The 24,006-nt window shown below is 40.1% G+C and overlaps 1 protein-coding gene across 1 annotated transcript in view; it reads left to right on the top strand.

Moving 5' to 3' along the window:
• The window catches only part of LOC126418602 (cholesterol transporter ABCA5-like), a 346,051-nt gene that overhangs the window by 139,579 nt on the left and 182,466 nt on the right, over positions 1 to 24,006 (top strand). Inside the window, exons 6-8 of the mRNA XM_050085434.1 lie at positions 5,208 to 5,283; positions 6,724 to 6,877; positions 13,901 to 14,087. Of these exons, the coding sequence (XP_049941391.1) occupies positions 5,208 to 5,283; positions 6,724 to 6,877; positions 13,901 to 14,087 (417 nt within the window). The remainder of the gene's footprint in view (positions 1 to 5,207; positions 5,284 to 6,723; positions 6,878 to 13,900; positions 14,088 to 24,006) is intronic.

The following is a 24,006-nucleotide window of genomic DNA, read 5'->3' as shown; positions in this document are numbered from 1 at the left end:
ATTTTATGAGTTTTTCCATGTACTTACAGTTGAATGCACAGCATAGAACTACTTTGTACTGTAAGGAACCAAATAGTGCAAATATTATAACAGCTAAGTAACCAATAGTCTGTAGTCTACTAGTTAAGGCATTTAATTATCAGGCAATAGATTCTGGGCTAAATGTGTACCCTCTGTTAAGAGTTTGAAAAAGTTCCTTACCTACAAGCATCAGCCTCTCAGGAGTAAATCATTGCAGCAGGCATAACTGTGAGATGAGAAACTTTTCTTTCAAACTTTTGCATCTACAGCTGGACTCCTCAAGGTGTATGATGAAGGGTATTTTGGGTATCACTTTGTTTCCTGTTTCATGTTCTTGTCCATCTGTGAATGATATGCACGAATAGCAAATATTAGTAATCCACTACATGAACTTGTATTTCTCTAATTTTATTACCCCAGACATTCCAAAGAGCACATTACCAGAACCATTTTTTCTCTAATGTACATTCTTCTGACTTGTAATTTAAACAGTAAACCTGTTTGTGATACACAGCGTGTCTGTTGTAGCATTTACATTCTGCTTACTAAATGAACCCTTCAACTGTGCTGCTTTTCTCTACAACTTCTGTATCCTACATCTTAAGACTGGTGACCAGCACTCAATTATTAGTTCAACAAAGGTTCTGTAAGCTACCTTGTTTACAGATTAATTATATTTCTGCTGGTTACATCCAGTGAACTGATGCAGCATCTGCCTTTACTAAAACTAGTGTTATGTGATTGTAGCAATCATTTGAAGTACTCTTAGATACTTTACAGTTGTCTCTGTTTCTAGTGATCACCAATTATGAGACTGAGTAACAGTGGGTCTCTCCACCATTGCTTGCACATGTTCATTTTAACATTTTGGGTGTTCATACAGATGAAAACTGGAGCTGGAAAAAGCATATTACTGAGAGTCTCAAACAATTAAGTTCAGCTACTTTTGCTCTTCATGTAATTGCTTGTCTTGGAAATAAATAAATCAGCTTCCTGACACAGTTTGCATATTTTCAATCAGTAATGCTTATGGAATAATTTTCTGGGATGACTGACCACCTAGAAAGGGAGTATTAATTGCACATAAGGGAACAGTAAGAATGACACGTGATGTTCACCTGTAATTTACAAGGAGTTAGGCATTCAAACTGCTTTGTCACAGTATGTATATTACTTAATGAAATTTACATTAATAGCCGATCACAGTTTGAAAAGATTGTTAAGTGGTCATTGTATAATTCTTATTTGATTTGCCTCCAAACACTGTCTATGCTCTTCGTCAATCTCATTGATTCAGTGATCATGTAGTTGGCTGGCATCTTGCATATGCCAACTGATATTTCAGTGCCACAGAACTGAAATCAATTGAATGTTTGCAACACACCAGATGACTGTGAACTGACATCAGTTCAGTCTTTGCAACATACCAAAGATATGATCAAGTCGCTTTGTTGTTTTCTGTTTCACAAAATATCAGTATTCAATGCAGACTTTGTTGTTATGCCAGCTACCGACAAGAATGAAGTGAATTGTAAACAGTGCACCCTTCAGGACCACCAAGTTTCATGTAAAGCTGTGAGGATGGGGTATGAGTCGTGCTTGGGTAGCTCAGTTGGTAGAGCACTTGCCTGTGAAAGGCAAAGGTCCTGAGTTCGAGTCTTGGTCCGGCAGACAGTTTTAATCTGCCAGGAAGTTTCATATCAGCGCACACTCCGCTGCAGAGTGAAAATCTCATTCTGGAAGTTTCATGTAAATTGGCAAGAGAAGTGCTTTCTGTGGGCAGCACTGACCATTTACAGAATGTGTAATGACATGGAACATTGCAGGCAGGTGCTGATGTCAGAGAATTCTGTGGCATGCCATCGGCGGCCTGTCGGGAGTAATGGTGCCTCTATAAAGCTGGAGCACATTGAAGACTACACACATCCATGAATTATTACGAAGATAAGTGTGAATATTATTTACCGAAATGCTGTGTAGGCACAATAGTGGACAGAATAATGGTGGGACAGGTGACAAGAGGCATTCAGGAAGTCCGCCGCCCATGTCAGTGCACTTTCCAATGTATTGGAGGGTCTGTTGTGTTGCACATCAAATATTGTCTTGCTGGGCTTTACAATGGACAACAGCATTGGTGATGCGAGCATCAAGTTCTTCATGTTTATCCACCTTCATACCGTACACGTCCACTTTTAACTAGCCCAATAAGCAGAAATCTAATGGGGGTTAGGTCGGATGATCTGACAGACCAGTTAATCGATCTACCATGGCCAATCCATCATTGAGGAACTGTGTTATTCAGATACTAGGATAATTGTCTGGTACAGTGAATCTGTGAGTTATCATGTTGCAGGTACATTTACCATCATTTCTCTAATGTCACATCTCCCAAAAGTGCAGATAGGGCTTCTGTCACCAAATTTGCTTAAGCTGCAACTGTCATGTGATTTGGGAGGAATACATGCCTTATGACCAGGTCATCAATCATATCACACTATACCGTCACTGAGGACCTAATTTGGAATCTAGTTTCCCTAGTGTCATGTAGGTTCTCTATCACCCATGTATAAGAATAACATGTGTTCATGATACCACTGTGTGTAAATTAGCCTCATCAGTAAATAAAGTTTATTGTATAACATCTGTGTGGACAGCCAACTATTAACAAAATTGTTGTCTGCGTATTGAGTCACCTGGATATCAATGTTGCATAAGCTGCATATGGATTGGGTACAACCGCAGAATGTAATGTACACCACACTCTTGTTTGTGGAATATTGAGCTGATGGCTAATGCGCTGTGTACTTGTGGTAGGACTCCATTGTACCCTTGTAGTTTCTCAGCTGACTAGATGGCCTCACGTTCTGATGTTGTGTGTACACTGTGTAATGTTGGATAAACCCTGGGAAATACCCCAGGACAGATGGTTCGTTTATCAGGGAAATGTCTCTGGCATTCTGTCACAGATGCATTGGCACTGCCATAACGGTACCTGTCCACAAACATGTCTGTGAATTGTGCACTGGTGAACCTGTGTAGTATGTTGGTATTCATGGACACAATGGACTTGCTCAGTTATAAAGCACAGCATGCATATGGCCTCACAACTGCTGACTGATCCAACCCATGATTGGACACTGGGTACACTTGCAACTGTTGCCCCTGTCCCCTGTGTCATGTCACAGTGATGCCACCTGTTGGAGAACCTCCATACCTCTTTTAGGATGGATCAGTCATCTGACCAGCATTATTATGTCAACCACAGTGCCTACACAGCATTTTGGTAAATAAGATTTGTATTTCTCTTCATATCCTTCTATAGATGTGTGTAGTCATCAACCCCCTCCAGTTTGGTAATGATCGAAAACCAGACTTGTGTTCGTAGAACGTTTTTGGTTCATTTTTACCTGTAGAATCACCTCACAAATTATGACATTCCTCCTGGATCACCTGTGTGTGACAGCAGAACTGTCAAACTGACCATCACATTTGTTTCATTGAGATTTTTGTACAAAAATACTATCCAAATTTATGACTTTTCTGGTGGATTTTCCAAAAATTTTGTTTCATTCAAATATTGTCTTTATAATTATGAAACATGAAAAAAAAGACAGTCAAATCAGTCATGCCATTCTCAAGTGGTGGTCTTTCACACATGTGGCAGTTGATTTTTATTTATATAGTTTTTAAAAGTTTTAGAGGGTCAGCAAAGATTACAACATGCCGCAACAAAAATTTTTAATCATTTTCTTAGTGATGTAAAATGCATCACAGGTAGCAAAGCAATTTAACTTGTAACCTGAAATAATTTCACTAGTAAACTCCTACTTCATGCACAAGTTTCTATCTAAAAACCGGCAACATGTAAATAACGAAAAAATCTTTGTTTTTAACTGTAGCTGCATGAGTAGCACTAAAAAGTAAAATGTTCATCAATGTTAACATTAGTCATGTATATTTATTCTACAAACTGACTTGCCCCACATGATTTCCATAAAAGAATCGTTCAAATGACCCATGGAACTGCATGTAACTAAATCAACCATTTGTATTCTGCAGATTTTCCCCTCATTTCACACAGTTTTCTTGTGTTAAGGCTCTGCTACACATGCAAAAAAACACCAATTATCCATTGACAGCCTCATGGTACCTTTCAACATTATCCACCAGATCATTTATGTGCATAGTGACCAACACAACTACCTTGGGGTATGCCCAAAGCTGTTTTCACAACTAGTGATTTTTCCCCAGTTTGAAGGATGCACTGAATTTGTTTTGCTAGGATATCATCAAATCAATTCCTAAGGAGATCTAGTATTCTGTAAGCTTGCACTTTATCTTATTTACATAATATATAGAAATGAACTTGTTGCTCCTGGGCCTCTGTCTACTGCCTTCTGCCTGTCAGCTGAGTTTCACAAGACTTTGTTTGTGGCATCCTTCTTTATTCATTATTTATGTGCAGAGAAATTTCAGTCTCCCTGAAAGTGATGATATGTTAGCATAAATTATGTCCCATAGTTTTACAAATAGTTGTCAACGATATAGGTCTATGAGTAGGCTCATCTTTCTGATAAACCTCTTCAAAAACAGGGATCACCTGTGCCTTTTAGCAATTACTAGAAATGGTTAGTTGCTTCAGTGATCTTCAGTAACTGCTGCTTGAATGGGAGCTCTTCTATATAACATGTGTAAAATATTGTAGGTACCTGTTGGGTCCAGGCATCTTTACTCTCTTGAGATATTTTAATTAACTTACCAGAAATTGCTGAATAACTGGAGTATTTGGTTGAGACATTAGATTTTGCTTGTGTATACAGTGAATTTTGTTAATTGCATTTGTTGATGTAACTCTTAAAATAAGCTGTCAAGGATCAATATTTTTTTTGTATTGCCAACCACATATACCTGTTGATGGAGTTGGAAAGTAGGTAACATTACAATAAAATGTAAACCATATATTTTGTTCCAGTATTAGTTCAAAGTTTCCAAGAATTAATGTACATGATGGTGATGGTGACTTGTTTCTTCCTACATTGTATTGTTTTAGTCTTGTAGTAGAAACTGATATTCAAATTTATTTTTCTCTTATTTTAACTAAACATGTTATTTTCCAAATTTTGCATGTACGTAAAATACTGCACTGTACATGTGATTAACTATTTGCTTTCCCATTTGCTTTTTAGCTGGATTCTAATCGCAAGGATATTAGTGTACCTCACATCTTGCTTGAACTTTTTCCAAAAGAAGCATATACAGGAGGTAAGTCAGAAAGGAAATACATCATTCTGAAATAAATTTGTATTGTTATCAACAAATGGTGGTAATGTGTATGTTCCTCAAAAGCATATCTCATACAGAAAATTGCTGAAGCTCCCTGTGTGCTGCTTCTGTGTATATTATGAAATTATGAAAGCTTTTCTTTAAATTCTGATTAGTTGTTGCTAAAATGCAAAGATTAGATCAGTTGTGCATATCTGGCAGTAACTATGCATTGTTTTCTACAAAAGTACAGGAAATGCTATCATTGTATACTAAAGTTTCAGTAATTCTTTTCAACACCAGGAATTCTGTGTTAAATTCACTGGAGTGAAATGGATGGAATCATGAGAATGATTTGAATGAAATGAAATAACATCAGAGAAACTATGCAAAAGTTGATAGCAAATATGTGTTTAAAAGTTATAAAAACCCCAATTAAAAATAAAAAGTTTGGGTTCAGTACCCTTGGCAATGTAATAGGTCCTAAGACAATGGATGGTATGGACTGCAGGGAAGAGGAGTTATACTGGAATAATGGTTGGCTAATGGAGTCAATAAGAAAATCATAAATTTTTAATCAGCTGCTCAGGATGGACTTACTTGACTAATGATGCAGGTTTTTAATAAGCTGAACAACAGAGCTTTGATAAATTGTTCACGGAAGAAAGGATGCACTTCAAGAGCATTGGACTGACTCAGGAAGACATCTGTTATCAAATTACAGATCACTGATAAAAAACTTCAAGGGTTAGTACTGTTATCAAAGGAATGGAGTAGAGAAGGCGATGGCCAGCAAAAGAATGCAAAGCTTGTGGCTGCAAAAATGTCTTATGTAAATGGCTTGTACTTTCATGATGTGGTGTCTAATGTCACCTCTAGATCAGTGGAGAGAGAGAGAGAGAGAGAGAGAGAGAGAGAGAGAGAGAGATATAGAGAGAGAGAGATATAGAGAGAGAGAATTTTCTGACCAAATCAAAGATTTGTGTAGGTACTGAATTAGACGTCAGAAGTCTGCTACAGTGAGCCATTACTTGAACAAAATAATATTCTTATAACTAAACCTATGTGACTACATTCCAAAGCAAAGTTATAGTTCCTTGTAACTATTCTATTTATGTGATAAATGCAGAAGTGAATTATGAAACAAATTATGGTTTGTTCCAGGTTTATATCTGTGTGCATAAATGTAACAGCTACCAAGTCAGTAAACCAGAAGTTAGGGGAACATACTTCTCATGTTGTAGCTGTTGTTGTCGTAGTCACCAGCCCTTCATAACATCTGTTTGAATCTGCTTGCTTTAGTTAAGCATTGGTCTCCCTCTACAACTTCACCCTCCCCACTCACCTAGTCTTCCCTTTCTGACAAGACTTTCCTAATTTGTCCTTGTACTATGAGCTATGCAGTGTTTTCATCACTTAATGGAAGTTCTTGTTTTACAGACTGGATGGTTGCATTCCGTGTTGTCATACCACTGTACATGGTGATGGCATTATCACAGTTCATTACGTACCTGCTTATACTCATCGTCGGTGAGAAAGAAAATAAAATTAAGGAGGGTATGAAGATTATGGGACTCAGGGATTCTGTCTTCTGGTGAGAGAGGTTGAAATTGAGATTTGTTATTTGCCATTGCATTTAAAAGTATGCTTGCAGCAACTTTTCAGTTTCTACTCATAAATTATGTAATTCCATTTGCCAGGAAAACATGGTAACTCACAGCACTATCTGAGGTGACCCTAAAAATCTTTGTATCAATTAATTTTGTGACATTTTCAGTTCCTCCTCCTCGTTTGCTGTTTTCATTTTTCCCAGTACTCCTCCATCTTCTCCCCATACCATATTGTCTTTTTCTTTTTTTTCATCCATGTTGTTCCTATTTTTTTTTTTCAGCCTTGAAATCAATATCAATTTAGTATTTTATTAGTTAAATACCTTTTATTATTTCCAGTTCTCAACATTTGTCTCTTCCTGCCTTTTTCCTTACTTCTGTAATCCATCCAATGATTGACTTGTCTTTCCAGAAATAAAGGAATGCTTGTTTTGTTAGACTGATCCATACATATGGTAGAGCTATCACAGAAGATTAACCTTCTCTTTACCATTCATTCATATATTTTTTGTATATTTTAGTAGATTTCTCATGGCTTCAAATTTTCCAAGCCTTTTATACGTGTATTACAGCCTTTAAATAACATCTTGAAAGTTTGCCTGTTCTGTTCAGCTTATAGGGCAGTGTTAAATATTCAGATGTATATAAATACACCAATATTACCATTATTACATAGCTTTTTTAATTTTATTTCAGTTTTGAATAAATCTTAACTCTGTGGAAAATCTTTCTAATCCTGTCCGCCATGTGCTTTCTCCAATATATTTAAAGTTACTGCTTTGCTCTATTTCATCTATTTGTGTCTATGTATTTTGGCAAATTTTCATATTTCTCATTAATTTTGTCTTCTACTTAAATTCTGATTACCTCATTCCCCCCCCCCCCCCCCCTCCCGCCCTTCCCCGCAGCTTGCCACTCTTCACTCTTTGGTGGGTTCGTGCTTGGCTAGCATGTGGTCCCAGCCTTTTTCCTTTCTGTGCTGCATGTCTATCCACTTTTTTCCCCTTCCTTAAGGAACATGTTTTGGGTATTATTGGAAATGTCCTGCATTGCCCAACACTGACATATGACCAGTGTCACCACTGATTTTCATTCCCTTTTCCTTTATTTGTTTCCCTTCTCCTATCCTTCTTCTGCTTCTGCATTTGTTGTTCCTCTTTTTTTTTCTTCTTCTTTCTCCCTGTGCACTCCTGAAGGCCGGCCCACACACACACACATCTGATACATAACAGGTGACTGGGTAACTTACAATTCTCAGCCCCGAGTCGACAGGTAGGGTTCACACATACCCCCTAGTACAGGCCAAGCACAGGGAGGGGTGATTATCTGAGGTACTACCTTCCCAAATAGCCGATTGGTCCCTCTGTCAGGTGTTCGGGAGGTGTGACCTGAGGTGTGAACAATCACCTAAGCCATGTGCACCCTCTTGTGAAGGAAGCCCCAGTTGGAAGGGGCGCGCCATTGGAGACGCTGGCTGTCATGGGGAATTTTCTCACAATTAGCCAATCATCTTCACAATCCATGTCTATGAAATGTAGACGGAATGATGGTAACTATTCAAAGACCCTTCCAGCTGCACCACAGTTCCTCATTGTTTCTCTTACTGAAGATGGTCAGTCCTTCCCAATGGGAAATCAATTTATTATTCAGAAAGGTGTTGATGCAATTGCCAGACCTGTGAAATGCTGCTCTCATTTACTGAGTGGCACTTTGCTTTTGGAGACTACTACTGATTCTCAAGCACAGCAGCAGCTTGCCACTTCACTTCTCCACAGCTGTCCTGTCCATGCCAGGGCATATAACTTGAAATTCTTCCTGTGATGTTATTTATGCTAGGCTCCTTAATGGTCTGACTGAGACCAAAATCCAATCATACCTCTCTGATCAGGGTGTCATTGTCATCCATTGGGTGATGAATGAGGTAGATTCCTCCTTAGTGTCCACCTGCACTCTTTCCCTCACCTTCGATAGAGTGGTGCTTCTGTCCAAGATTAAAGCAGGCTGTGAAATTGTACAGTCCAACCGTACATTACAAACCAGATGTGCCATTACCAGTGTTATCATTACAACCACACTAGAATGTCTTGTCAACATACAGCCAAATTTGTAACCTGTGGTAGGTATGCGCACGAGGGTGATAGTCTGCCTCCTCCTCCCCGCTGTATCAACTGCAAATGGCGACCATACCGCCTTATCTCGAGATTGTCCCATGTATCTCAATGAGCAGGCGGTCCAGAAGATCTGGATAAAAGAAAAAGTGCCTTATGCAGTTGCTTGCAGCTTACTGACTAGCCACAAGCCCTGAGTTCTATTGTCTGGCACTTGTAGTTCTGTTCTTACTTCATCCCACTCCATGAAGGTAGCATCACCATCCCCTCATCCTACTGTGCAACAAACCATCAAAATCTTGCCTCAAGGGGCTAAGCCACCAGCTCCACACCCGGCAAGGTAGCATCACCCTCCCCTCGTCCTACTGTGCAACAAGCCATCATGTATGGTTGGACTGTATAATTTCACAGCCTGCTTTGATCGGGCGTCAGTCATAGTTCTTTGAATATGACCAAACAACAGGGAACTGACATGAATCAAGGCTAGAAAATAGTGCATTGATAATGGCTAGACACTAGCCGAAATCTGGATTTGCCAAATAAAACCTACAAAAAAAAAAAAAGGACGACTGATTGCTGAGCTCTATAATTTATAAATAATATCACAGTCGCTGAATGCACCAACTTTCCTAATGGAAGATAGCCTGATTTGACTAATGTCTTGTAGGCAGTTGACCTTACATTGGATTTCCTTTATGGAATTAGTGGTTCAGTTTTGTGGTTTTTTTGCTCTGAATTCCAAACCCTTAAGTAGTTTCTAAAACAAAGTTAAAAATAATGGTGACGACATTCTCGTATATTATTTTTATTTAAAATTCCCAAGATATTTCTTCCTTAACTTTCATGCCATATATCATATTTATTTCACAGATTATGTTTGCTGATTTCACTTTAACACCAAATTCTCAGCTTTGTCTATTGCTTGTTTGTCTACTGTATCAAATCTCTCCTCCAATTAATATTTTATAATATATGTTATAATAGTATAGGTTTGCTGGTTAAAATTTTGTGTCAAATTATTATTTTTAAGTTAACAATTTGTTCTATGCAGAATATTTTCTTTCAGAGACCACCCTAATGTTCTAGTTTTTTGCCCTAAGTTTCTACAACTGTATTCGGGGGAATTTTTGGTAAAACTTTATATGCCATTGATAGAAGTGACACTCTTCTGTAACTGTTGACATATTGCTTGTCATCCTGTTTATATAGTGGAGTGGGTGGATTACTGTTAATTTCCACTCTTCTAGTGTATTTCCTGTATTCTAACTGTACTAAAAAAATCAATTGTAGATTTCTCCTAATTTTTGCTTCTGACCATTTCTGTGATTCTCTCAAATGGAAAATTCATTCTCAAAATCTATAAAATTATGCGGCAGAATTTTTTACTTTTGGGAGGTTAAATATCACTACTGCCACTAGCCACATATAAAAATACATGACACAGTCTGATATTTCAGGAGGAACAGATCTATTCTTGGGGAGGGGAGAAGAGTAGGTTGGGAAAGGTTAAAAAGGAAAGGCAGCTCATTCAGATCCCAGGATGAGACCGACCCTCTTGTTTTGAGGACAAGGGGAGACAAAGGTGGAAGCTGGAAGGTGAATAGCAGAGAGAGAGAGAGAGAGAGAGAGAGAGAGAGAGAGAGAGAGAGAGAGAGAGAGAGAGTGTGTGAGTGTGTGAGTGTGTGAGTGTGTGAGTGTGTGAGTGTGTGAGTGTGTGAGTGTGTGAGTGTGTGAGTGTGTGAGTGTGTGAGTGTGTGAGTGTGTGAGTGTGTGAGTGTGTGAGTGTGTGAGTGTGTGAGTGTGTGAGTGTGTGAGTGTGTGAGTGTGTGAGTGTGTGAGTGTGTGAGTGTGTGAGTGTGTGAGTGTGTGAGTGTGTGAGTGTGTGAGTGTGTGAGTGTGTGAGTGTGTGAGTGTGTGAGTGTGTGAGTGTGTGAGTGTGTGTGAGTGTGTGTGAGTGTGTGTGAGTGTGTGTGAGTGTGTGTGAGTGTGTGTGAGTGTGTGTGAGTGTGTGTGAGTGTGTGTGAGTGTGTGTGAGTGTGTGTGAGTGTGTGTGAGTGTGTGTGAGTGTGTGTGAGTGTGTGTGAGTGTGTGTGAGTGTGTGTGAGTGTGTGTGAGTGTGTGTGAGTGTGTGAGAGTGTGTGAGAGTGTGTGAGAGTGTGTGAGAGTGTGTGTGAGTGTGTGTGAGTGTGTGTGAGTGTGTGAGAGTGTGTGAGAGTGTGTGAGAGTGTGTGAGAGTGTGTGAGAGTGTGTGTGAGTGTGTGTGAGTGTGTGTGAGTGTGTGTGAGTGTGTGTGAGTGTGTGTGAGTGTGTGTGAGTGTGTGTGAGTGTGTGTGAGTGTGTGTGAGTGTGTGTGAGAGTGTGTGAGAGTGTGTGTGAGTGTGTGTGAGTGTGTGTGAGTGTGTGTGAGTGTGTGTGAGTGTGTGTGATTGTGTGTGAGTGTGTGTGAGTGTGTGTGAGAGTGTGTGAGAGTGTGTGAGAGTGTGTGAGAGTGTGTGAGAGTGTGTGAGAGTGTGTGAGAGTGTGTGAGAGTGTGTGTGAGTGTGTGTGAGTGTGTGTGAGTGTGTGTGAGTGTGTGTGAGTGTGTGTGAGTGTGTGTGAGTGTGTGTGAGTGTGTGAGAGAGTGTGTGAGAGAGTGTGTGAGAGAGTGTGTGAGAGAGTGTGTGAGAGAGTGTGTGAGAGAGTGTGTGAGAGAGTGTGTGAGAGAGTGTGTGAGAGAGTGTGTGAGAGAGTGTGTGAGAGAGTGTGTGAGAGAGTGTGTGTGAGAGTGTGTGTGAGAGTGTGTGTGAGAGTGTGTGTGAGAGTGTGTGTGAGAGTGTGTGTGAGAGTGTGTGTGAGAGTGTGTGTGAGAGTGTGTGTGTGAGTGTGTGTGTGAGAGTGTGTGTGTGAGAGTGTGTGTGTGAGTGTGTGTGTGTGAGTGTGTGTGTGTGAGTGTGTGTGTGTGTGTGAGTGTGTGTGTGTGAGAGTGTGTGAGAGTGTGTGAGAGTGTGTGTGTGTTTTACCAGCAGCCCCCTTTTTTTGTCTTTGTCTCCTCTTGTCCCCATCACCTTACTAAAACATATTGTTGTAACTATGTGTATGCAAGAACATAAAATGTAGCAAGCTGAATTCCAATGGCTGCCTCCATAGCTGAGTGGTCAGTGCGGCAGAATGTCATGTGAGGGGCCTGGGTTCGATTCCTGACTGAGACTGGATGTTGTGCTGTCTTCATCATCATATCATCCTTATTGACATGCAACTTGCCGAAGCTGCATCAATTAAAAGGACTTGCACTACCCTATAGGGGGCCCTTGCCATACAACATTTCATTTTTCAATTGTAATCATGAGCCTATACAGTAATTCAGTGGTAGAAAACATGGCAAGCCTTTCACTGAAACTTGGGATAACTTCTAGGCCCTACTCGATTTACTAAGTCCCTTTATTTAGCTTTCTATTCATCCAAAGCTCATTTTGCTAAATGGAAACTCCAGTCTGAAATATCAACAACATTAGGAAAAGGATATAGTCTACTAACTATAAAGATGAGCCTTTGAGATGTAGAGAGCCACTGTGAAAAGACAGTTACACTTTAATAGCTTTTGCGCAAAGCTTACTTCAGCAAAGAACACACACACACACACACACACACACACACACACACACACACACACACACACACACACGGATACTTCATGCACCCATGACCACTAGCACTGGCAGCTGTGGTCAGACTTGTACACGAGGTATGCTTGCTTCCTTTGTGTGTGTGTGTGTGTGTGTGTGTGTGTGTGTGTGTGTGTGTGTGTGTGTGTGTGTGTGTGTGTGTGTGTTTTTGTTTTTGTTTTTTCTTTGCTGTGAAGGCTTTGGCCATAAGCTATTAATGGGTAGCAGGGTTTTTCTTGTGCCTGTCTACAATTCACTGGGTAATCTTTATGATGAGTGGCAATCTATGTTTTCCTAATATTGTTCGCATGTATTTTTAGTTGATATGTTATGAACACAATGTTGTTCGTTGTAGTAGGTGGCCATTTGTGTGTTCAATGAGGAAGGTCCAAAAGTCTTAGATTGCCTAACCAACAGTAAACAGTGTAAGATGCACGTCTTTTATTTTGTGAAGAGCTACTTTTAACATTTCATCAACGATTAAAAAAGGAGTTGAAATATTTTATGAGTTTTTGTGTAATACTTGTGAAAGCAAAGTTAGTAATTGTACAAGAGGTTGCAAACTTCTGTATGCACTCAACAAACAAATGAATAATAGGGAACAAGTAAATACTTCAAATAAGAAAATCATTGTATGATATGCATATTAGAGTGTCATTTGTAATATTATTATAGCAGTAAGTAGTTACATTGAACTGAGTTTGTGGTCTACTAATTTTGAGTAATATTTCATAACTTTCATCAGTTATTTAATTGCTCCAGGGGATATCTGTTTAATGTAATAAATTATATAATTTTTTGGCACACTCCAGTTTTTGAAATGTGTGTTCTGCAGTTTCACATTAGTGCTTCTTTTACTCTTTTTTCCAATCGTGTCTCCTTGCCCCGTCTCTATCTTCACTCTGTCTTCATTTTAATCATTAGTGTCTAAGTCATCTTTTGTATAACATGAATACTTACTTGAGCTTTATTTAATTCATGGCTTATTGAAATGTAACAAAATAGTTACTTGTGTGCTACATAGTTTTCTAACAGCTTTTTCTGATCAGCATCAATCTTGATATGAGTAGATTTTCTTTATAATTCTGTAATAAATGTGCTCTATAAATTTACCTTCCTTTCTATGTATGCCATCCATACATAGGCAAAAATAATATTACAATAAGCTTTTTTGCAGTTAAATTATAAATGTATTAGCTTATTTTGTGTGTTGCATAAAATGCTTTATTTAGTTACCTCTGCATGGTATTGTTTACAGGCTGTCATGGTTCATTATTTATGGTGCTTTTGTGCTGGTGCTTACTATCATAAGCACTGTACTTCTCTTCACATTGAAGGTGTTCCAGCATACAAGCTATCTGCTTGTCTTCCTTCTTATACTTCTCTACAGTCTGTCCATAATCATGTTTGGCTTCATGCTTACACCATTCTTCGATAAAAGTAGGGTAAGTATAGCAGTGACTTATCTGTGAGTATAACTTTGATCCTCTATAGAGTTTAAACTGAGTTTGTTATAGTATCTAATGCAAGGGCACATTTGGTGCTAAGATGTTTGCATAAGCCCACCCCAATAGATCTTCGATTAACGAATGGATATTTATCATTGTTCTTAACCCTCAAGCAGGTGAATCACTTTTCATAACACAAGTGGGCATGCAGCATACTTCATACACATGTAAAGAACAGCTGTCTTTATGTTACCAAGGTAAACACGTATGCGCAGAATCACAGTGTAATCTTAGTTTAATTAAACAATGACAAAATAAACTTAGATTATATGAGCTAAATCACAATTAAACAATAATAAAATTAACTTTTATTACATCATTGTTGGCTTCACACTGGTGTTACTCCGTACTAATGACCCACTCAATGCATTAGGCACCACAGTTGCATCAGATCCCTTGCAACCACTTATTTGATTACTAATTATTTCATACATAACTGCCTCCCTGTGGGACTGTGCTGCTAGCTTGGAATCTGGGTCATTTTATTGTATGGATCGTAAATTTTTTTCTCACCTAGCTCACTGTTTATTTAATATTAATGCTGCTAATTTGGATATATGACAACACAGCTTATCACTGTGTTAATTGAAGTAGTAATGAAGGAATAGGTACAGTCTTACAATAATGGAATGGTACAAAACAATGTTTTTCTGTGATCTACACTCTTTATATAAATAGGTGCACCCACGCGAGGGTTAAATAAGTGCCATCATGATCAATGGCCAGATTGAAAGCATGTGCTATTTTTTCAGACCAACTGAAATATATTTAAAAATCAGTCTAGCTGTAAGCAGTCATAATTAGCGTACTGTGATAACTTACTCATGAGATTGTGCAATGTAGCTTCTTATTTTGTTTGTCTAAGATTCAACAAAATGTTATGAACACCTACATAATATTGTCACATTGTGATCAGAACCAAATCCCAATCCAAAAGCAGGGTTGTCAGTGAAACACAGTCATCACCTACATAATATTGTCATGTCGTAATCGGAACCAAATCCCAATTCGAAAACAGGTTTGTCAATTAAATACAAAACTTATCACCAAAAGCATATTTATTATGAATACCAATGTACAGCTAGAACAGAACTGATAAGTAATAAATAACAAATAATTGCTATGACCTGCAGCACATAAGCAAGTGACACTGATCACTACACCACTCTGCGTGCACCACAGCTCATGGCAGTCCTCCCTCTCCTGGAGAAGTTCTCGCTAGGGCCAACTGCAGCACCCTGGATTTATCTACATCTACATGGATACTTCACAAATCACACTTGAGTGCCTGGCAGAGGATTCATTGAACTACCTTCTTTTCAAGGTCCTTTGTATTGCGTCACCAACCTCGTATTCTGGTGATGTCATTAATCATTACTATGATGAGCATCAATGGTAGCCCCTTCCATCAAGGCTTTATGGTTACTGAGGGGTCTCCCATTTCCTTGAACCTCTCATCAGTGATAAATGCCCCTGGACTATAAAAGGGTTTCATACGGAGAACATGGACTATGTTTCTCCACTTTTCTTCTCTTGATAAAGGATCTTATGTAATGTCCACCAAGTGACTAAGGATATGATCAGGTCCAAAGTAGTGCTCTAGTAACTTTCCTGACAGTCCCAATTTCTGCAAAGGTGTAAAAGCCATACCAGGTCTCCCAGATGGTATCTGACTGGATGGTGCGTGCTGTCATAATGCTCCCAGTGTTTCTCCTGGGTGTCCAGGGTCCATAAGCCAACCCAGCTACTTCATTTCTTCAGTCCTGGTGATTATGCATCTCATGTAGTCACCCTAAGTAACCTCTGGCTGCACGGGAACAGTGTATCGATTCTCATTTCAGTCCTACAACGGTAGGGGCAGAAAGGATAGTGTGAAGCCTGTAGTGTCTTGCTTCGTTATGTTATATGCAAATGTCACGATGAGCAGTGTTTTCTCCCAGTCTTTCTGTTCAACTTCAACTTACATCAAGAGGATGTCTGCTCATATCTTATTAAAATATTCTGTGAGGCCATTCATCTGTGTATGCTAGGCAGTTGTGATCCTATGGGTGATGTTATAACATGAAATTACCTCTGATATTAGTCTCAACTTGAAAATATTTTTATGATCAGAGGTCATCACAAGGGGTGCTCCATGCTTTAAAATGATGTTTCCTACAAGGAACTATGCAATTTCCAGAGCTTCAGCAGGCATCATGACTTTGGTGACAGCAGGTGATAGTCAGTGTAAGCTATTGCCCATTGATACCCATTTGTCAGTTTTGGAAACTCCCTAGAAGATTGAGTCCAGTTTTATGGAATGGCACCAATGTAGATGGGATCGGTGCTGGATGCCACAGACGTAACTCCTGTGTATGCTTTCATCATTGATATTCCTTGCAACATCTCACATAGTGTGTAACAGATCAGTAGAGATCTGACCAGTGATACCTGCATCTGATTCTGCCTAGAGTCTTCACAAATCCCTGGCAACCCGATATTGGAGCATAGTGGAAATAGCTGACCTTGGATGATGGGCAATCATTTCCATCCCATTCAATTGTAATTCCTCTTACACAAATCTCTATTTATTAATTTGAATTCTCCATTGATCTGCTTCTCTTTCTTCAAGGCTTCTATGGTTTTCAGTCATACTAGATCTTTTCTCTCTTCAGCAGCAATGTAATTTAATTTTGTGATGACTGAGATTTCATCCACAGTGTTGTGTTCCACTAGTGGATTCCTTGAAAGGTAGTTAGCATCCTTGTGCTAGCACTCACATTTGTCTACTGCTGTGATGTCATAAACTCGAGGCTTCAGTGTCTATTTCGACAGTTGACTTGACAGATCTTTCAGGCTGATCAGCCAGCATAGAGAATGGTTGTTCACACACTGGTGAATGGTTTGCTTAATAAATAAAGCCAGAACTTGTTGATGGCCCAGACAGTTGCAAGGGACTCAGTCTAGGTTCTAGAGTAGTTCATATTAGACTTGGAGACAATTCTGAAATAATAAGCTATATTGTTTTCAGCACCTTGCTGAATTTGCCCTAGAACTGCACATATTTCATAACAGCTATTGACAGTGTTAAGTTCTGTCTCGGCTTTCTTGCCACACAATGCTAGGACTGTGGAATTTGTTAGCAACTCTTAAGGACAAGGAAAGATCTTCCTTGCACCTCATTTCAGGAATATTTGGCATCTTGCTGTTGTGGTTCGTGCAAGGGATGTGCCTTGGTACAGAAGTCCTTTATGAATCACTCATAGTACGAGCACTTTTTGAGGAAAATTTCACGTCACAAATGTGCTAAGGAGTTGGAAAATTTTAGCTACTCTTATTTCCCCTGAATTGGGATGGATTCAATCACAATTCACTAGACACCCCAAAATGTTTGTTTCTAGGCAGCAAAGAAGCATGCAGTCTGAACACACTTCAGCATCATTGTTGGGCACCTTAGATATTCACCAAATTTGCAAAAAACCAATGTCATACAGACAGCAAAGACTTGTTGTCCATCTAAGATGTCAAAACAGGTTGCCCATCATATGTTTGAACATGACCGGAGCTTTACACAGTCCAAAAATTGTAATTTTAAACCCATAGAGACTGTCAGGAGATATGAAGGCAGTCTTTTCCCAGTCAGCCTCAGGTTTCCAGTAGTCTGTCTGCAGGTCCATAGTTGAGAAATACTTTGCTCCTTTCAAGCATTCTAGGGTGCCATCAATGCATGGCAATGGACTGATCTCTCTTGTTCATGTCAGGATGGTAGCAGATGGGCATCTGGGGTATTTTTCCTACACGTAAAATGATAAATGCCGGGATTGAGAGAAATAATGGGTTTTATTCCCAAGAACTACCACTAAGGGTACAATGTTCATGAAAACTGGCTTCGGCCGTGGAGTGAATTGCACACGGTACGGAAAGAGCATTTCACCCTCAACAGGAAGAACTGGCGGTCACATCCAGAGGGTAAGGAAGCTGACAGGCAAGAGAGCGACCTGCTGTTGCAACCACTACTTCGCTAACCCTCTTATTTACCTTACGTGACTGCACCCGGTCCTCCCATTGGCAGGTTTGTGGCAGAAAGTTGGCATCTCTTACTCAACAGTACCATGGTGGCGTCTCTAGCTCAGCATAATAGCTTGGGAGCCAGCCACAGTACTGCAGATTAGCTTACGTAACTGCTGACTCCACTACCTGAGGCTAAGTTAAAATGATGGAAGTCATTTTTACATGTTACCAGGTACAATTCCTTCCCCCTTCCATGAGAGCTCGTTATAGGTCTGTTATTGTTAATAATCACTCTTAACGACCTATTCAAAACACAAAAAGTTTATCTTTTGACGTATGTGGAAGACGACGAACATTTAGTGTTTTTTATTTAAAAGAGGAGTCTTAAAACTAAGGGAGGAATGAATTCTCATTTTAAAAAAAATGATCATGAAACATGCATTAGGCGCAGGGCATATAAAGTTTGTGTTTCTACTTTACAGTATCATTATCCATTGGTGTCCTTGAGTCCTTCATAATTGGAAGTACATGGTAATGTAATATCTTTTTCTACACACTTTGTGAAGCCGTCAGTGTCAGTGCAACAGCTGGTAGTCGACTGTGTGTGTGCACACAAGGTGGTGGTGGTGGTGGTGGTGGTGGTGGTGGTGGTGGTGGTGGTGGTGACGGTGACGACCTGCAGCTGAGCCAAAGTGCATTGTCACCCAGGGGTTGTAATACGGACCCAGAGTTGAGATAGTAAGAGGGATGGATGGCCAAATGAGAGCATGTCAAATACCAGTGACTACAACACTCACACAGGGGAATCATATCAATGAAGGCTCAAGTGTGACACAATAAACAGGGGGTAAGCTAACAATAAGAGGTAGGTACGAATACAGAGTAAGCCTGTTAGGCCGGCCGGAGTGGCTGAGCGGTTCTAGGCACTACAGTCTGGAGCCACGCGACCACTACGGTTGCAGGTTCGAATCCTGCCTCGGGCATGGATGTGTGTGATGTCCTTAGGTTAGTTAGGTTTAAGTAGTTCTAAGTTCTATGGGACTGATGACCGCAGAAGTTAAGTCTAGTAGTTCTCAGAGCCGCTTGAGCCATTTTTTGAGCCTGTAAGAGGCGAAATTGGCAATTGAAGAAACCAAGCATCAAACGTCTTCATTACAAGTAGTTAGTTTGTTTTTACTCGTAGTATATGGAAACTACTTTCCCATAAACTGTTTTTTTTTTTTTTACAAATTTGCTTAAAACTTGAGTATACAGTTATACAAAACTCTATAACTTAACCTTTTTGGGAGGGCCATGATGGTGAAGTAATGTGATTCATCAGACATTACTCACAGTATTCACCATCTGGCTTTGGATCTGGTACAATCCACGGTGATGGCTTGTGGGATTTACAGTAGCCATACGTACACCAAATCCATGCAATAATGGCAATAACCAGTAGAGCTACAGGCACAGACGTAATGCTTGAAATGACCACTCAATTGGAATAAGTCTGTGTGTGCCATTCAGCAGTGCGCGCCGCACTGTAGCAAGTGGTGTGACGAAGGAATACAGTTTCCTTGATAATTAATCAAAACCCTCAGCTGCTGACAGGTGTTGTTGATATACCTCAATGGGGACAGCTGAAAATGTGTGCCCCGACCGGGACTCGAACCCGGAATCACCTGTTTACATGGCAGTTGCTCTGTCCATCTGAGACACTGAGGACACAAATGAATAGCGCAACTACAGGGACTTATCCCTTGCACGCTTCCCGTGATACCCACATTCCCAACTGTCTGCAATCTACATTCGTAATGTTGCTAATAGACATTTGCCCATCCGCTCATTACTCGCGCTCACTAAGGTGGTGATTCCCGTAAGAGTTCGGCAACCTGTGTGCATTCGCACAGATGAAGGTCAATGGCTGGGTAGCCTTTAACTATATATGAAGAATAGTAACTGTTCCTGAAAGAACAGATACCATTGATGATCATGTGGCTTCTCTAGAATAAATGATAACTAATTGAAACCCTCAGCTGCTGACTGGTGTTGTTGATATACCTCAATGGGGACAGCTGCCATGTCAGCAGGTTTTCCCGGGTTCGAGTCCCAGTCAGGGCACACACGGGGTGAGAGAGCAGGTATGCTGCTTGAGATGGCACAGCTAGGCCATGATACAGCTTTAGTGGATCAAAGTGTACTATTGTAGTATGATCAGGTAACTGAGTTTCAGCATTCACCATGGAGGTGATGCGCAATAGAGGTAACAGCCCTCGTACCAAGGAATGAACTATTTAGTTAGTCTCTTTTTTACTACAGGATTTCGGAGCAATACCAAATCATTGGGTTTATATGGAGGGAGGGTAGTGCCTTTGTTGTTGCGTTCTAGCTGTTTTTGTGTGGCTTTGGTTCCATATGACTTTGAGATTGCAGGCTAGCCTTTTCACTTTGCCTATGTTTATGTCAGGGGGCAGTGTGTCAATCTAAAATGGTGAGTTCATGGGTTTCCCATAGACTGCTTCATATGTGGAGTTTCCCATTGGCTCATGAATACAACTATTGTATGATAGCATTCACACAATAGTTTGGGACTTCTGAAAGGCAATACAAAGTGATATCCTCAAGTGGTATCAAAATTAAGTATCTTGAAAAGTGATCAATAGTAGACAATATATATTTATTATTGTTGGTGCTTTGTGGAAATGGGCCGCAGATATGCAGAGCCATGATTTGAAGTGGTTTTGGTGCTTCTGATAATGTTTATAAAGGAACTTTAGTCCTTGGTGGAGGTGCTGTTTGCACTCAAGGCAGACAGTTTTGTATGTACTTCCTAATGTAAGTTTGTCAACCTTTCCACAACAAATTTGAGGCTATTCTTGCATTCGTGGCTTGTTGCCCATTATGGTAGGCCTGTAAACTGTCATGACTCTGTGCTATTATTTGCTGTTGCAATTCTTTAGGTATGTTACCCAACGGGGTCTTGTGCTATACACTACTGGCCATTAAAATTGCTGCACCATGAAGATGACATGCTACAGACGCAAAATTTAACCGACAGGAAGAAGATGTTACGATTTGCAAATGATTAGCTTAACAGAGCATTCACACAAGGTTGGCGCCGGTGGCGACACCTACAACGTTCTGACATGAGGAAAGTTTCCAACTGATTTCTCATACACAAACAGCAGTTGACCGGCGTTGCCTCGTGAAATGTTGTTGTGATGCCTCGTGTAAGGAGGAGAAATGTGTACCATCACATTTCCGACTTTGATAAAGGTCGGATTGTAGCCCATCATGATTGAGGTTTATCGCATCGCGACATTGCTACTCATGTTGGTCAAGATCTAATGACTGTTAGCATATTATGGAATCGGTGGGTTCAGGAGGGTAATACGGAACGCCATGCTGGATCCCAACGGCCTCGTATCACTAGCAGTCGAGATGATAGGCATCTTATCCGCATGGCTGTAACGGATCGTGCAGCCATGTCTCAATCCCTGAGTCAACAGAGGGGGACATTTGCAAGACAACAACCATCTGCACGAACAGTTCGACAACGTTTGCAGCTGCATGGACTATCACCTCTGTGACCATGGCTGTGGTTACCCTTGACCCTGCATCCACAGACAGGAGCGCCTGCGATGGTGTACTCTACGATGAACTTGGGTGCACGAACGGCAAAATGTCATTTTTTTTTTAGATGAATCCAGGTTCTGTTTACAGTATCATGATGGTCGCATCCGCGTTTGGTGACATCGCGGTGAACACACATTGGAAGCGTGTATTCGTCATCGCTGTACTGGCGTATCACCCGGCGTGTTGGTATGGGGTGCTATTGGTTACACGTCTTGATCACCTTTTGTTCGCATTGAAGGCACTTTGAACAGTGGATGTTACATTTCAGATGTGTTACGACCTGTGGCTCTACCCTTCGTTCGATCCCTGTGAAACCCTACATTTCAGCAGGATAATGCACGACCGCATGTTGCAGGTGCTGTACGGGCCTTTCTGGATACAGGAAATGTTGGACTGCTGCCCTGGCGAGCACATTCTCCAGATCTCTCACCAATTGAAAACATCTGGTCAGTGGTGGCCGAGCAACTGGCTCATCACAATATGCCAGTCACTACTCTTGATGAACTGTGATATCGTGTTGAAGCTGCATGGGCAGCTGTACTTGTACACGCCATCCAAGCTCTGTTTGACTCAATGCCCAGGCGTATCAAGGCCATTATTACGGCCAGAGGTTGTTGTTCTGGGTACTGATTTCTAAGGATCTATGCAACAAAAATGTGTGAAAATGTAATCACATGTTAGTTCTAGTATAATATATTTTTCCAATGAATACCCGTTTATCATCTGCATTTCTTCTTGGTGTAGCAATTTTAATGGCCAGTAGTGTAGTATACCGTCTTTGTGACAAAATCAAATAGTGGTGCACACCAGTGCCATTCTACATCTCTATCCTGTGATTCTTTCAATTCTTCTATGGAAACATCATCTGTCTGCACAACTGTAACCTTTCTGCTTAGGCCATTGGCATTGTTGTGCAGGTGGCCAGGCTTATGCCGAACTGTGTAATCATATTCTGACAATTTTAATGCTCATCTGGTCAAGTGACTACTTGGGTCTTTTAAACTTAACATTTATTCTAAAGCAGTATGGTCTGTAAGCACAGTAAACTGCCATCCATACAAGTGACACGTAAAGTATTGTACTCCAAGCATGAGAGCTAGCAACTCCTCCTCTGTAGCACTGCAATTTATTTCTGCTGAGTTCTTTGTCTAGAGATGTAACCAATTAGTCCTTCCTCACCATTATATTCCTGACTTAAAACAGCTCCAACAGCATAATCTTATGTGTCTGTCAAAAGAATAAAAGGCTTTTCAAAATTTGTATATATTAGTAAAGGTGGACTAGTCAAAATTCCTTTAATTTTCCTCATTGCTGCTTCACACTTATCTGTCCATTCAAATACTGCATCTTCCTTTACTAATTTCATTAAAGGCTGTGCTACTGTAGCATAATCCTGCACAAAACACCTGTAACAGTTGGCTAAACCTAGGAAAGATTGTAATTCTTTAACATTTCTTGGGGCTGAAAAATTATCCATTGCTTCAGTTGGCCTAGGACCTGGCTTAACTCAATTTGAACTAATGATGGGCCCCATGTACTGAACCTATGACTGTGCAAAAGAACGTTTTTCTAATTTTAAACTCAAGTGTGCACTTTGCTATCTAGACAATACATTTCTTAATCTTTCAGCATCCTCTTTCATTGTTTTTGCAAAAATTATGATATCGTCAATATACACAAGACACACTGTAGGTTTTAAACCTCTCAATAACAAGTTGGCAAATCTTTGAAAAGTGGCAGCCACATTACTTAAACCACAAGGCATTTGTAAGAATTCATACAATCCAGATTGGACCACAAAAGCGGTTTTAGGTCTATCTTGTGGTGCGATCAGAACCTGATGATATCCAGAATGCATGTCCAATGTTTTAAAGTATTTGCAATTTCCTAACCTGTATAAGGTCTTGTTGAATTATCCCTGCAGCCAATTGCTGCTGAATTGTATCTTCAACAATAGATTGTAGTTGATGGGGTAAATGATACAGCTACTGTGCCATTGGTCTAGTGTCTCTTGTGGAAAGTATTGCCTTTCCAAGGGCATACATTCCTCTAAAACTGGATGGAAAATATTTTATTCCGACTCCGGCAAATGTGCCAACATCTCTGTCAACTGATTTCTTATTGAAGGCTCTAATGCGCAAATCTTCCTCAAAGGCTTATGTCTCTTCTCTTTACACTGTTTCTGGTTTGAAATTATTATTTGCATAACTTCTTCATCACTGGCTATTATTGTGCCATGTGGGATTTC

This window comes from Schistocerca serialis, chromosome 9, assembly GCF_023864345.2.
Source record: "Schistocerca serialis cubense isolate TAMUIC-IGC-003099 chromosome 9, iqSchSeri2.2, whole genome shotgun sequence".
Taxonomy (NCBI): domain Eukaryota; kingdom Metazoa; phylum Arthropoda; class Insecta; order Orthoptera; family Acrididae; genus Schistocerca; species Schistocerca serialis.
Note: the sequence above shows the minus strand (reverse complement) of the source record. Positions and strands in the feature narration are given on the sequence as shown.